The sequence below is a fragment of the Lutjanus erythropterus genome, chromosome 20 (assembly GCF_056507025.1).
Source record: "Lutjanus erythropterus isolate fLutEry1 chromosome 20, fLutEry1.hap2, whole genome shotgun sequence".
NCBI classification, from domain to species: Eukaryota; Metazoa; Chordata; class Actinopteri; order Lutjaniformes; family Lutjanidae; genus Lutjanus; species Lutjanus erythropterus.
In genome coordinates this window covers 17,641,407-17,657,514 of record NC_139336.1, presented here as the reverse complement: position 1 = coordinate 17,657,514, position 16,108 = coordinate 17,641,407, and the positions used below count along the sequence as shown (strand labels likewise).

The 16,108-nt window shown below is 39.2% G+C and overlaps 1 protein-coding gene across 3 annotated transcripts in view; it reads right to left on the bottom strand.

The window, feature by feature from the left end:
- Nucleotides 1–1,403: 1,403 nt before the first annotated feature.
- Nucleotides 1,404–16,108, bottom strand: part of kcnn2 (potassium calcium-activated channel subfamily N member 2) — a 36,192-nt gene continuing 21,487 nt past the window's right edge. For 2 of the 3 annotated variants that reach the window (XM_084746235.1, XM_084746234.1), the window contains exons 6-7: nucleotides 15,894–16,021; nucleotides 3,314–3,478 (exon numbers count right to left, since the gene is read on the bottom strand). In XM_084746235.1, the coding sequence (XP_084602361.1) occupies nucleotides 3,454–3,478; nucleotides 15,894–16,021 (153 nt within the window). In that variant the 3' untranslated portion in view covers nucleotides 3,314–3,453. Of the gene's footprint in view, nucleotides 3,479–7,286; nucleotides 7,357–12,102; nucleotides 12,112–15,893; nucleotides 16,022–16,108 lie in introns of all 3 variants that reach the window. The other variant, XM_084746236.1, reaches the window with a different exon arrangement.

Here is a 16,108-nt window from a genome sequence, read left to right as displayed (position 1 = left end):
ATGCCCGGTGCTTTGACTAACAGGCCAATTTTTCTGTATATGATTTCCACCTATTTTTATGTCTTAAATGTACTCAAGTAAGGTAGTATGAGACGCATGTCAAGATGATCTCGTCCTCTTTATTTTTTATTGTTTTGTTTTTTAATCTATGCCAAGTGATTAAGAAATGACTGTTTGTGTATATACTGTGTATGGGGCCCAACATGTTGTCTTTTCTTTCTTCTTTAATGTATGTTCAATGAAGATAAATACAAAACAAAAACAAAACAGGGCAAAATGTATATGGAAGAAGAAGAGACATATGCCTAAAAATGTAAACTACTAATAAGCAGAGTTGACATTGCATGCTTCATTTAGGAAGCACTGGCATATTGACAGGTCTTTACACAAAGGCATCTGCCAAATTCATATGTGTAAAAATAAAGGTGTTTTTTTTATTTCATATCAATGAGGCCCAGTAGTATAAAAAATGTATATTTACTTAAATACTACACTAAAGTACATTTCTGTACTTTTACATATTGATATAGCCTAATCTGCCAGGCTATACTCCAATGCTATATTTCCGAAGGCCATATTGCACTTTCTACATGTATTTTACAGCTACAATCACTAGTTGTGTTTGATATCAAAATTTTATATTAAGATACACACATTAAGCTCATAAAATAATATGCATCATTAAAAATTATACCAGTGACTCCTAACCCATTTTGGCTTTTGTCCCTATAAAAAAAAAGAGTAGTCTCATGGAACCCCAAATCTCAGGTTTCAAATGTCTTTGAATTTTAGCAGTTGCACTAAAGGCACATATTCCTTCTAAAAATTGTGATGATTTCGTTTGAATGACTGTTCAAGGCCCAATAACTTTATTTTTCCACTTTCCTGCCCCATTAGTCATGTCATGAGTCCCCAGATTTTTCTTCCATTGGATGGGCTCAACCCCTCTGCCTAATTGTAGGCTCTATAAAGTGTTTAAAACTAGCTACCAATGTAGGATTTTTTTTTTATATGACTTATTTGTAATGGAGAATTTTTATTTTTTTTTTACATTGTGGTATGTGTACTTTATCCAAGTAAAATATCTTCCGCCACTGATGGATAGCTTCTTCTTCTAATGCCTACAAGTTACTTTCTAGGGCAAATTTTACCCAAGCTGTGCACATACCAACTCACAGCTCCTTGATTTGTCTCCACTTAGTGGTTGACCAGTGGAAAAAAAGAGAGGTTGCCACATCATATAAAATAAAGTATAAATAAATAAATTTATGTGGTAAATTAAAGTGATTTGGACCACAATGCATGCAGTTACATGTCAATGTAATTGTCTTACCTGTTTGTGCAGAGCAAATTTTAATGAGTCATATTTAATAAAAAACACACAAAAAAAGAACACAGCGCTGTCAAATTGTATATTTTTATTGTTTAATTGTTTATTGTTTAAGTCGCATACAGTATAATCTCTCATTGGTTTCTATGTTACTGAAGTTCGTGGACTGAACATCTGTCTTGTTGTTGACCATCTAATTTACTTATTGGTTAGTGGGTGGGCTGGTTGAACAAGATCAGTGCTGCTGATTTGATCTCCTCTGACCCATGCTATTCTCTGTGAACCTCGAAAAGGTTGCATTAACAACTATGTTCATATGGTGAATATTAATGTGTAGAGGGTCTATCATCCACATCATGGCTTTTCATACAGTTGATATGAAAGGCCAAGGAGGATATTCCAATTAAATTTAAGTATCGTCATTTGACTTTTGACATTAAAACTTAATCTAAAAACCTAATAAATGCCAGCCACTGTAGGTAGATTTACCAGTTCTGCTCTTGAATATTGCTCTTCCAGCTCAGCCAACAGTGTCATCTAAAGCATACGCTGTAAAAAATAAATGCAATCTGAAGAATAATGCAATTTTTAAATAGTCTGTATAAGTTCAGGAAAGAACCTAACAGACAACTTTGTGTATGTACCTTAACTCCAGTCCAAGAAGTATTGAACCATATGCTAGATATGCTGAATCTGTCACTTCATACATCCACTTTGTTGTTTGTTTAGTTGTAAGAGGTGTGCTTGTCCTCATTAAAATATATAAAAATAGGCATTTTCTTTTTAAAAGGTAGATACGGTTTCAGCGAGTTGTTGTTCAGCATTTGTTGTTGCCCAGCTGGGGTGACAGCAAGCATAAATAGCACAGGAAGGAGGGACAGGAGGTGAGACACAGCAAGACAAGGGATAATTATTACTGATTTTGTGATCGCTCAATACATTTCTGCAGACCTCTATGGGTCTAAGTTAATGCTTCTTTTTGAAAAACAGAAAAAGGGCTTTGACTTGATTCATCAACACTAGCCACAACTTGAGAACTGACAATAATAAACCCATGCCCAAACATCTCAAATGTTCTTCTTTTTAATGAGCAACGCATCTTTATATCATACGTCAGTCAGCATTGAAGTGCATTGATTAAAAAGTAAGTGCAAGTACAGATTTTGATGCATTCATTTTGACTAGAGGATTAAATTATTTGCAACATTGCCCCAAAAATAGTCATTCTACAGGGGCACTCTGCAAAGGAAAACCGCTATAGTTGATGCTGTTTCTAACCTAAAAGTTATATGCTTTTTTCCTCATTTCAAGCTTTTTAAGTTATCTCTGAGTGACAGTGTGCAGGAGCGATTTTCATCTGCCTTCTGGTGTCAGTTCACTCCAGTCCATCAAACACAGCACTTTTCCCCCTAATATCACTGTCATGCTCCCTGACTAATTTCTCAGCGGTTTCTCAGTTTGCTTTGAGGAACACGGCAACTGAATCAAGCCAGCAGAAGCACAAAGTCTGTGAGAAGCACTATTTTAGTGCAATAGTTTCACACATGGTAACCTTGCCACCTAAAACTGGCTATCTCTGCATAGAGACGGAGTAGAGCTCATATCGTACCCCCATCGATAGGCCTTTTAGTTTGTACTGAGGGAAGCGCCATTATTTGTGGTCATGTCACCAGAGCAAGGATAACAACATCTTTTGAGGTAATAAAAAACAAATAACAGCATGAAGTTATCCATTAAAATGCATTGTCCCCAGTATCTTGGATTCTGTCATCAGAATTTGGATAATACTTATTGAAACCATAAGGCTTTACGATAAATGCAACTTGGCCATATGATGGCAAAAGTCTTCAGTGGAGGCATTCCCCTTGGACTCTAGCTGCTCTCGGAGGAGGTGGGCGGTGCTGTGGAGGACGACCTCCGTCGGGACACTGACTGTGAGCGCTCAGGGCTGTGTTTGTCATAAGGCTGGAGCTGCACCTCCAGGAAGTCCCTGTGCTGCTGGCTGATGACCTGGCTGATGAGTCCCGGCAGAGCCTGCAAGTTACTCAGTAGAGTCTCCAGCTTTGTCTCCAGCAGGGCAATCCTCTTCTCCATGTCCTCACCTCTCTCATTCAAGTCCGATATCATGTCATACATGATGTTCTGAGTCTGGAACAGGGGAGAGGAAACGCACTTAGCATGATCACTGTCCAAACTCGGACTACTGAATATGTCCATATTAACACACATGATTACAGATAAAAACAGGATTCTTCAATACTTCAGTGAATATTCAGTTGAAAGAGGTCATTCTGAAAAGGAAAGGAAATACAGATTAACTTTCTCAACACATTCTGTTCAGGCTGCAGGCTGACTTTAAACGATTGAAAACCCACATGAATAGAGCAGCCTTGTCCAACTCTTAAGTGTCTGACACAAAGGCCTTTTTTTAAAGTCTGTCTGAAAACAAGTCAGGCTCCTTCTGGTGGACCACCGTGGGTGAACTGTAGTCGGTGGCGAGAGACAAATAATTTTTTGATCCATTTAACACATGATGCTTGCTTATTTAAAAGATAATTTTACAAGTATCAAAAGTCTTAGTTTGGCATAAAACTCTTGAAGTATCAGACTGTGAAGATACCTAGTTAGAAACACTACACATCCAGAAGTCGCATAAGTGATGTCATGACTTTCTCCATCCAAAAGCTAATGTTAGCTGCTGAAACTATGATGCATGTGTGTTTTCACATCAAGATGAAGTCACACAACAGCAGGTCTTACTCGTTCTCTCTCTTCACGGTTAAAAAAAGGACCAGGAGTCGCTGGATAAAACACTTTAGGTAAGATAAGGTTACAGGGGGGAGCGATGCTGGTGTTGTGTGAAACGAGAGTTGTAGTTCACTGAATTTTTCTGAAGTTAGGTTGGTCAATGGGGCACACCGGAAGGCGTATGGCTTAGCCGCTCTATTGTTTTCAGACATAGTTGAAAAGATATCCACCTATCCTATAATATCAGGATCTAGCACTAGATGCTAAAAGGGATATCTGATTAGTAAAGCAAAGATGATGTCAGTTATCAAGAAAGCCCATGCAACCAAATTGATGAATCAAATTTTACAAGCACAAGTATGTTTTGATGATCCTGTCATAGACTTTTCTCAATTTCCCAGCAAGTGTCCCATTGTCCTCCAGTCTTGGAGGAGCAGAAGTTAAAAGCAGGAAGATTCCACAGTGAAAAAGGCCAGGTGGGCATCAGGTTATTTTTATGCTTAATAGTCACAACCTTGAGAACCTGCAGTTTTCTGTGCAAGACTGTCTGAGAAGGGTAGATTTTATTTGACCGGTTTACAAGAGTTCATGTTTCTATGCAGCCCAGAGAATACATTAGTCTGTGACCTTGACAAGACAGGTAAGGTCCCTGCTGATGATGCTCTCTGCTCTTTTGATGCATCAACCATCTGCTCGCAGACCTTTAAAAGTATACAGCGCTGTAGCTGCTGCATTTTAACTCCCAAGGTTCAGGTCTTCAAAAAATAGTCAACAACACACTAAGAAATGCGTGTCACATTTCGGATGAGGTGTGGGAGTGATGCTGCTGGAGGGCGGTATCTGAGGTATTATTCAGCGGAGGACTAATAATCCCTGGCAGCCTAGAGGCGATGCCATCCATCACTTACCTTGTCCTCGTCTGATTTGAGGTGGGAATAATGGGAGAGGTTGTTTATTTGAATCAGTGAGGACTAAAGTAGCACTGACACCGCTCTACCTGACAGCCAGTGCAGACGTGGGCCTCACTGTATTGTATTACACAAACACTCATTTAATCCTCGATTTCTTGTCATGTGCAAATTTTTCACATTTGCAATTCAACATTTAGTTAAACGGCTCATGTAATGACATCCAAATATTGAGTGTATGTTTATATTATCTTATACACATGTAATTCTGACTTTCAGCTGCTCTGTATTCCTTAACAAAATGTTGCATTGTTTGGTGGCTTGCTAAAAAGTTAAATAGCCTAATTGGCCTATTCATGATGGCTCAACTGGATCACATCTTAAAGTGAATTTTTGGGAACAGAATTCAATTTAGTCTACATTTTTAAGGTTGCAATCTAATCTTTTAAGGTAGTTAAAAGTTTGGTGCAACATAATTTAAAAAGGGTTTCTGCAGGTTTCAACAAGTTAAATTTATAACTATTAAAGACTTTCCTCAGATCATTAGGAATGAAATTAAATATTATTTTATGTCCATATTGGCAAAAAAGTACGGGTATGATATGAAGGACAATGAAAGTATCAGAATTTCTTGCAAAGTAAATCGAATTATTCACATATGATGTTTAAGTCCAGAGCACTTCACTTTTTAATCACGGGCAGCACCATTTGCAATAGTGGTTGTTGGTTCCAAGTTGGTTTTGTTTTGTAGTCGTTAGAGTGAGATCAATACAATTTTATTTTCCCAAAAACACATTTAAGGGCAAGAAAAGAGTTACTTATAAAAATTATAAAATTACTTATTAAACTTATAAAAGTAACATTAACTTCATGATCAAAATTTAAGACCTGTTAAAGTCATATTTAAGGCCTAAAATTCAGATTAATGGATCTTAGAATTTAGTTAAACCATTATTTAATCAGGTTTAAAATTAAGCCTTGCTGGTGCAATCCAGTCCAAGAAAATCCAAGAAATTAGCTGCATCCAGGGAGAGGCCTACACATGGACTGAACTGACCGAAGTCTGAGCCTCATCTGTAAATCATGAAATCTAACAAGAGCACATTAAATAGTGATGGCATGAAATGCTAGAGACCAAGAAAAGAGGCCTAGCAACCCGCAAGGGAACAAATATCACAAATAGATGATGAAACTGATGAAGCAAGTGCATGCAGGGTTATTATAAATCCACTTCAACCACAAATTTACACCATCAACCCATTTCTGGACAAGAGAGAATGTATTTCAGCCTGAATGTCAAAGTGAAGAAAATGCTGTAGAAAGAAATAACATTCAGTAAAACAGTTCATCAATTAAGTCACGTTAAATAAAATAAACACATCCTGTATTAGAGTGTAGGAGGATAATGAGTTAAGGGGATACATTGTGATCTGAGGAATTTCACATTGTACTGCAGTGGTGATGCAGCCGCCAATGATATGTTCAGCTCTGTTAAGCTCCATCTTTCCACTGGGAGCATGAAGGGACTGAAGCTACACCGCCCTCCTATGGCGACAGACCGTTATAACAGGCTCCAGCTGAGCGCCACTGGCTATAAGCCACCTTTATCCAATGTCACATCCCAGCTCTTCTCACTGCTGTTTTACAGCACGAGGTGATTGGGCAATATTAACTAATACCGTTCATGACACGCTGGCCCCAGTCCAGTTTGACTGTTGTGTACTTTTGAATGTCAAAGCGCTCGGCCTTTCTCTCCCCTCTTTCTCTGCCTTTACTTCTGGCTGAATCATCAGATCACAGTGTGTCTCCCTTCCCAGGTTACTGTTTCTGCTGTGTCAGGCTGGCACGCTGCCTGGTCTTTCCCTAAGGTTTGTCAACTTCTGTTTAGTGCATCTGGAGACAAACATCAGAGAATACATAAAGTGAAAAACGGCACAGACACAAATGGGAGTTTCTTGTTACTCTCATTCAGTAATTTTCAGGCGAACATGTCCCGGGGTTAGTAGTTTACGCTGTGAAATAAAATGTTATTATTTCATTTATCCCAAAGAAGAGAATCTCAGGTGAACTCGTGCAGACAACCAGAATCATCACACAGATTTATTTTTAATCACCTTGTGAACAGCCTGTCTGTTTATTTGACACCTGTAGACTTTGATTATATTAGAAAACACAACTAATTCAGCGAGTGAACTAGCATGCATTGAATTCAATCACACAAAGGAGAGAAAGTTTATCAGGATAGGTGTCTATCCTCATGTACAATGCAGCAGTTAGACTGTTAGTCTAGCTTAGCTTACCTTAGCAAGGTCCACTAGTGAGTTTGCTTGGTCATTCAGCTTGCGTTGCTCCATTTTAACACTTCTCAATCTGAACACAAGACCATTCAGAACCCAATAAATTAACGCTATCAGAATTTTGTCATTAAACTTGTGCACACACAGAGGCATACACACGGAGGACACTCCTATAGGACATGCACAGGATGTGTGTAGAAAAATGCAGGGGTCAGTCTGTTTGGTTGAGCTGCATGCAAGTGGAAAGGAGACCACAGAGGAGGAGGGGGAGAGAGCTGCCACTGAGGAGAATGAGACCAGCTCTATTATGTCCTACTCAACCAATACATACAACCATACTACAGGTATGAAGAGGACTCTTATAATGTCAGAGAACATAATTTATTAAGTCCTACAGCTACTTGACACATACGAAATCAACCCCAGAATCAAAAATACATATTTTTCCTCTCACTTGCAGAGCTATTTATCCAACTTGATTGTTTTGATGTGAGACATTGACATAGAAATGTCTGCCATCTCTCGAATATAATGGAAGTAGATGGTACTTTTTGCTCACAGTGCCAAAAAGTTACATTTGAAAAACTCAACAGCAATAGCTGCGTTTCCACTGCAGAAACTTTCTACTGGAACTTGGAAGCTTTGGAGGGTTTAAATTAAGTCCCGGGGACATAATTTGACTAGTCTTGGCCGGTCTTCAGGCCAAGATAGAAACACAGGCAGCAACAGGCTGAAGGAACCTTTTAGTTCCTTGAAATGTAGTTCCTTGGACTAAAAGTTCTGGGTACTTTGAGTGGGAACGCAGCTTTTGTCTCTGTGCAGAAATCCTGGCCCGGTTACTCAAGATAATCCACAGACCTTATTGTGAACAGTTTCATGCAGCAACTATTTTCTTTCTGCCAAACTACACCTTCCAACTGTATCACCATGCAGAGAGAAACATGCATCTACTCGTGGAGGAGAGGCTTGTGCTTGTGACAGCGCAAGATGTAAACATAAATGACTTTTCCTCAGCTGAGTTGTAACCTTAGCACCACTGAGTTGAAACAATCGATGGGTGTAGTTCAGTAGAAAGACAATAGTTCCTTCATGAAACTGCTCTTAATGTTTTCCCTATATATTTTTCTGGCATTTTAAGTGCCATATAGTTCCATTATGTTTGAGAGAAAGCTACTGGTATCTCCAAAACTCAGCAACTCACACCAAAACAACCTAGATTGATAAATAGCACCTCTGGTAAGAGAATATAAATATGTATTTTTGATTTGTGGGTAAGCTATCCCTTTAAAGTGTTCCCTCTGGTTAAACCAACTTTTCTCTGTTCAGGTTTATGAATTATTTGGTTACTCAAAAGCCACAGATGTCAAACATTGTCTTAAACATAGACACTAATGTTTAACCTTTTGATTGCAGCTTTCTGCACATGCTGTTTTCCTTTTAACACTTTCCAATATAGACATAAAAAACTGACGTCTTCACAATTTGCTGCTCAAAGGAATCCTGTTAATCGTGCATAATTTTGTTTAAACATAGTCAGAAAAAGCCATTTCTTCATGAACCGACTTGTAAGTTCTGCAAAAATTTACTCACCTACTCCATACAACATGCTTAAATAATTCACGTCTCCTGTTTAATTAGGCTTCTAAAGCCTGTTTTTACTCCTCCTCTCGGGGGGTTCAAAAACAGCAACTGTGCAGTATTGTAGCGTGTCGACCACACGTGGTTTCAAGATATTAGAGTTCTTTTTTCTCCTCCTGAATCACCCACGCATGATAAATTAAACCGGGCACAATACACAGGCTAACATCATGAGGGCAAATTTGCCAACGTTTCAAATTTTGATTAAATAAACTATAAACTAACGGAGACATGGATGCAGGGTGAGGTGATCATTAGGTCGTGTGTGAATTGAAGGCAAACAGTAATGAAGTTTGAGAAGGGATTTAAAGGGGCCCTCTGGGAGTTTGATAATTAGCTGCGATACGCCCATTCTCATGCAATGCAGGATCATTTCTCTGTTGTTCCCTGCAGACAGGCAGATGTGGAGCGAAGATGACAGGTCAGACCAACAGAGGGTGCCACAGGCGTCACTAAAGGAAAACTACAGGCAAGGGGAAGATGTCCTGACAGCTGAGGACCGAAATGCTTCATACAGAGCAGACTCTAAAGACAAGTACAGGAATACTGCTGCAAAATTTTTTTATTATTCAAGTCATCAAATGAAAGAAAGAAAAAGAAGGTATCTAAAATGATGAAAGATATAGTCAGTGTTTCATGGCTTTACAGTTGATGTAAGACCTGTTAAAATTAAACATTTCACAGTTGGATGACCAATAGCTGTCAGATGGGGTCCAAGCAGAGGGCAGCTAAAGATCAGGACAAAGAAGCCTCAGTGCCCTGTCTTTTATATTCTATGCGTCCCTTTCCCTTTTCCCCCAATCACTCCTCATGAGCAGCTCTCCTTTTCAATGGGCACTCTAAATCTGCTTGGTATTCATCAGAGGAAAACGGCTATGCTAAGCTTTTCAATACCCCACTAAATCAGTTAAGACAATCAGTTGCTAGGCAATCAGTTAGTGCAGTGCCATATTTTTTTTTACTCCTCCGGACTTGCTGTCTTTGTCATGACTTCCGTTTACCTCATTGTGGGGAGAAATGCTAATTTTTCTTCAGCTTAATGGACAGGGTGAACGTTCTGCAGCCTGTCGTTTTTTTGTTTTTTTTTCCCTCTCTCTCTCTCTGTTTCCGTCCCTGCTGACAGCTTCACGCTGTCGGTCACAGTGGCAGCCTCTCGGGCTCAAACGGGATTGCTTGGAGGCTTTACCCTGACCTTCCTCTCAGGTCACTTTGCTGTCTCTCCGATCCACTGATCTCTGAGCTAACAAGCACTCACTGTCCTGCTTCTTGCTATGATTCCCACTTCAACCTTGTGGATGGAAAGGGACAGCAATCCCAAAGGGGATCTAACTGTACTGAGACACTGGCAGATTAACAGATGTTATGGCCTGAAACATACTGTAAGACAGGACTATTCAACTAGCGGCCCACAGGATGGATATGACCCTTTGAATTTTTCTATGAACCACAGGAGCTGCCAGCAAATCAGGCTGTCATGTGTGTGATATGATAAATACGTCTAAACTACATATCTCTGAGCTACTTTAAGACATCTGTACCATAGACTGTACATTTTAGTTGGTCTATAAAATGTCAGAAAATGGTGAAAAATGTTGATCTGTGTTTCCCAAAGCCCAAGAATAAAGAAACCAGAAAATATTCACATTTGAGGAGTTGAAATAAGACAATTTTGACTTCTTTTCTTTAATTACTCAGACCAATTAATCAATTATCAAAATAATTGGCCAGTAATTTAATAATCAATCAATTAATAATTGATTAATCGTTGCAGCTCTGCACTCTGAGCTGGTGAGCCACAGAGACGCTAAGCAAACATCAAGCTTAAAAATGTCTCTAAAAAATCTCTCTTGAACCTACAGAAACTTCTCTTGCATAATTTAGAACATTGCCAGTTCCAGAGCGAATAGACTGACAAGTATTTATTTGCTTTGCAAGCTGTTACAGGTAATAAACGGTGTTTATTATTTTAGTGTTTATTGTGAAATGAGTGCACTGTTGTGACTGTCAAGAGGCACTGCAAGTTAAATCGTGACTAGTTTTTTGCCAGTTTTCCTGAAGACTCTATAGAATAGAATAGAATATATCTATTAACATGATACAGTTATTTGTAGCCATTAATTTACCCTAAGTCCAGCCCATTTTTGCTCTGTGCTCCAATAACAGTTGAGCAAATCTTTGTCAGATTCAGTGATCCTAGTGATTTTCTTAGTTCGCCCACTTGATATTAAAGTTGAATCACCCTGCTTTAAGACATTTTGCTGCATTAGTGCAACACCATGCCTGTGGTGTGGTAAAAAAAAAAGCACCCTCCAAATGACCTCATGAGTGTTTAAACTGTGTCTATCGCAAACTCTGCTAATTCTTCTTAGTGCAGAGATGCATGACAGCTGTATGTCCATGTTATTATGCTGCTTACCAGCCATGATAACACCGGATCAGCGTCTTTGCTACTGTGTCATCCAACAGAGAAATGGAGGAAAAATGTGGCTGCAAATGTAAGTAACAGGCGTAACAATGGTTCCACACGCCGAAAGATGACCCTGAGCCCTGATCTGTATGAACATGACTGCTAACTTGTATAACCTGACTTGAGGAATATGATAAATTAAATACTTGTGCTACTGCAGGTCTGCCTCCTGTAGAGCTCTAGTCGTCATCCTTCGGTACGTGAAAGCACAGTTGATTGGAGTTTAATCAGTGGCTTTCTGATTAAAGATCAAATTCTCATCACATCCATGCAGAAATGGAAAGAAAAACACCCTCCATCACCGATAATTGAAATTCACTTTATATGCATCTGTGGGTGTGTTTACAATGTGCAGCTTGTGTCAATAATAGACTTCAAAGGTGTTTGCGCTGGTTATTTAAAGCTGTTTGCATCACAAAATGTTGAAGATTTAGTGAAAAATGGGAGATTAATGTGCATTTTATCAAATTGACATGCTACTCAGTTGAACAGACATCTCGTAAAAACCTTAATGAAATAATCTGGCAACGTTACGATTGTGTCATGTGAAACAATTCAGTCATTGCAAACTACAACATTTTTTTTGGGTGGCATGAATTTCACTTATCAAATGAGGGAGTGTAATTTTTTTTAGTCACATTATTGGGTTCAAGGACAAGCTCTCGTTAGCATGCACACAACAGGTCTGTATCTACATGTGAGGCGAAGACTTACTTTCGAGCTCTATTGCATTGTGTCGACACAAACAGGAAAAAAAGGAAACATGAAGTAGACAAATGAATTATTACAACATCAGATAAACATATTCAGATGGCAAAAATCTGTTTGCTCAAGTCTGGCTGCTGTAACCCTCATCTCTACACTGTCACCTCACCTTCTCCAAACGGCAGCAACGATTTTTCTTGACTTATTTCTTCTTCCTGCAACCAGGAGTGTGTTATCTCTCTGTTTCTGGTCGCTGCAGCTCTGCTTACTCTCTAAGTCTAATCCTCTTTTTTTTCCTCCACACTAGTCCTGGTTATCAGAAATACAGTAAATCAAAACAAACCTCCCAGTTAACTTCAGTAAACATTCACCGACACACACGGTGCCTTAAAGCATCTATGGCTCCATTTAACAACTGTTTACACCTCACATCCTTTACAGTGACTGATGAGGACCTCTGAGAAAGTTTTTCACTCTGTCTTCCTGCAGCTTTGACCGGAGGAAACAGTCACGCTGATATCTGATTTGATGTTTACCGTCGCCTCATGACAGGTCAAGGATGGCTGTAGGCCTTTCCACCCTTCCACTTGAGCGATCTGCTCGCTGTCAGGCCTCTTTCTGTCCTGAATTCATCTCAATCCAGAGTTTCTGATCACACCTGCAAACTACGCCACAAGCAACACTTAAAGGGAAAATTCAGCACTTTATATTTACTGATGTCCAGTCAGTGTAGACAGTAAACGTAGACAAATAAAACAACACATTCCTCAGTGTGTGCTACATTTACCCGAAATTGAGTTCTCCAGCTCGTGAAGCTGTGCCTGCAGTGCCTATATGTATCAGGATGCATTGTGAATGAGGTTCTGACGCCTACACCTGTGTTACCATGTATCACCACAGCAGCTTATAGCCAGAGATGTTCCTACAGCACTTAGAAAAGACTTAAAATTGAGCCATATTTATTATTCATTAAGGTTAAGTACTGTCCAAAAAAAAATTATGCGTATTAAAAGCTGTTTGAAGACACTAATCACGTTCATCGATAACCAAATCGTATTTTCAATGCTGCTGAAACGTGTAGCACTTTGCACCATGCATTACGAATGTTTTACATTATCCTACAAAACACGACTACACCTCACTAAATGCGTTTTCTTCTATGATTGAGCAGGATCGCAGTGTCTGCAGGTAAACGATGTCATGACTGCCATACAGTGTGGCTAATGTTAGCACTACAACACTAACAAACTGCTCCTCCTCCAAAAAGGAGCAGCATGTCTTTCATTTTCGAGATCTAAATACTGACAAACTTCACTGTTTCCCACTTTGTTGATTATAACAATGTTGGCGCGAGGAGAAGAGGGCTGCAGCCCCACTAGTGGTGGATGGTTGCATAACGTCTCTGGTGTTGTTCATTAATTAAATATTAATTAGTTTAACTGACTAGTATTTCTTGTGCACACATGTCAGGGTAGCGGTGTTTAATCATTTAGCACACCTCCCCACCTATAGGTATTACTTTGTTGGGTAAAAATAGTATAAGGTGGCAAAAATACTCATCTAGCACCAGAGGTGGGAAGTAAAAAGTACAAATGCTTACTGTACTCAAGTAGAGTTTTTAGGTATCTGTACTTGAGTGTTTATTTAGAACTTTTTTATTTTTACTCCCGACATTTGAACACAAGTATCTATACTATCCACTGGTTTCATTTTCAAAACAGGCTCAGTACTTCAGTTTTAATGCACTTGAGGGGCATTATTGATTATTTTTATTTGCTTGATTGTGCACCACCTTCCTAACCTCAAGACTGATTTAAATCTAAATGATTGGGAGAATAACATGTAGAAAAAAAACCTCCTTGGTGTACCCATCCATGCATATCGTACAACAGACGTTACAAGATAAAAAATATGTAAACGTTGTAACAAGATGGAACAGACAAAAGAGGGAGTCATGAAAAATGAAGTTCAGTTAATTTTGCATGGAAAAAGCTTGTAGAAATGTTCTTCAGAGGGCTGATCTTTACTTTTATACTTTAAGTACATTTCAGAATTTGTATCTTTTCGCTTTTACTTGAGTAATAAGGTTGAATCAGTACTTCTACTTTTACCAGAGTCCTTTTTTTTTACATGAGTATCTGTACTTCTGTTTGAGTAAAGAATGTGTGTACCTTAGCCACCTCAGTCTAGCACACCCGCTGGCTACCCAGAGGCAGAGGCTAGACATCCTGACAAAAACAGACAACAACACAGAACAACAGGTTTTGCAGCAGAAGAACTCAGCTTTCTTGGCCAATATAGCACACACTAAGGAATTTATTGCTTCAATTGACCTCAATTACCAACACTGACTGGACATCCACATGAAAAGTGCAGAATGTTCCCTTTAAGACATTCCAAGATAAGGCCTGTGAACACACTACCTCCTAAATAAAACAGGATCTTTATAAGATAAAGGTGTGCTGGGAAGATGTTGACACCATGCTGAGCGGCTGTCCTTGCACATAGAGCTGGACGTGACATTTTCCCACCGAATCTGGTTCTGTATAGATTTAGCTTTAGTTCCAAGGGATTTCCATTATTAGGCTGTCCTAAAGAACAGGAGGTGGACATGAGACGCTGTCAACAGCGCTGCAAATCGCCTGAATGCAGCAGCAAGGACATAATGACTCGACAAAGCAACCATGACAAAACGCCATTAAACGGCACAAATCTGGATGCGGGTTGCAGCAGCAGCAGACAGTTTGTGTATCTTCTCGACCTTGTAATTAAACATCCTAATGTTTTTAAAACACAAATGTATGTTCAAAAGATTCATGAGCAAATCAAAGTTGCACACCACAAAGACCCATATACATACATAAAACCACACAAAGCAAAGAAAATACAAAAAGGAGACATTTTACTTAAGCATAGGGCTACATAATCACAAAATCTTTGTACATCTAGTCACTTATTTTAATAAAGCACTGACTTGATTGCCAGTTATATCGAAAGAAGCCACAGACTGGATGTGCATGTAAGCACTGTAGGTTGGAGAAAAACAAGAGCGAGGTGAGGCTAAAATCAATACTGTTTTGGAGTTAGATAGCACTCCGGGGAGTCCTCAGGGACCCGCTAAAAGACTAGCTGACAGGTAAATGTCTGACCAGCCGCTAGAAAAGTAGAAACCCAGATGTGTCAGCCCCTGAGGTCAGCATGCAAGCTGACATACAGCCAAAGAGACACACAAGAATCAATCTGACAGCAGAAGGTGAGAAAGAGGGAAAGAGATCAATATCATACCACTGTGGATTCTGTAACTCGAGAATATTTCAAGGTAAAATTAGATTTTATTCAGGAATACTTCTGTAAAACTGAGGCTGACTACTTCCACAATATACCCACATCTTAGAGGAGGTTTTCCAATTCTCATTCAGAGAAAATGCCATTTTACACAGGTAAAATATGCAACTGTCTTTACCCAGTCTCTAATACAAATAGATTACATGAACCTCTAGTGTATAAGTGAATTCTGTTTACATAAATTTAGCTCTCTTGCATATTTTACCACTCGTTATAATGCAGAATACACAGGCCAACTCATTATCACATCTGCAAATTTGAAGTCAGTCAAGTCAGGTGAAACATGGTCAAGATCCATCAATAATATGAGCACATATATTTGCTACAGGTGTCAAACAATTCAGATTTCAGGTTGGTGTTGCATCGGTGAATCAACCAAGTGAACACACTACTGCTGGATAAAAAGTATTAGACCAACATGGAGGGGGCAGTGGAAGACAGAGTGTGGTACCTACTGGTGAATGGCTTGGAGAAATTTCCTCTGGTGCTTCCTGACTCTGGCGTGGTCCATCTTCCTCACCAGTTTGGTGTTCTTGTAGATGAGCCACGTCTCCCTGAGAACATTCGCAGCTGTGTTTTTCACCTGCAGCGCAACAGAAGACAAACATCTGGTCAAGAAAAGGAAATATGTGGTGCAAAGAAAAAAGAGCAAAGAAAATTCATCCCTTTC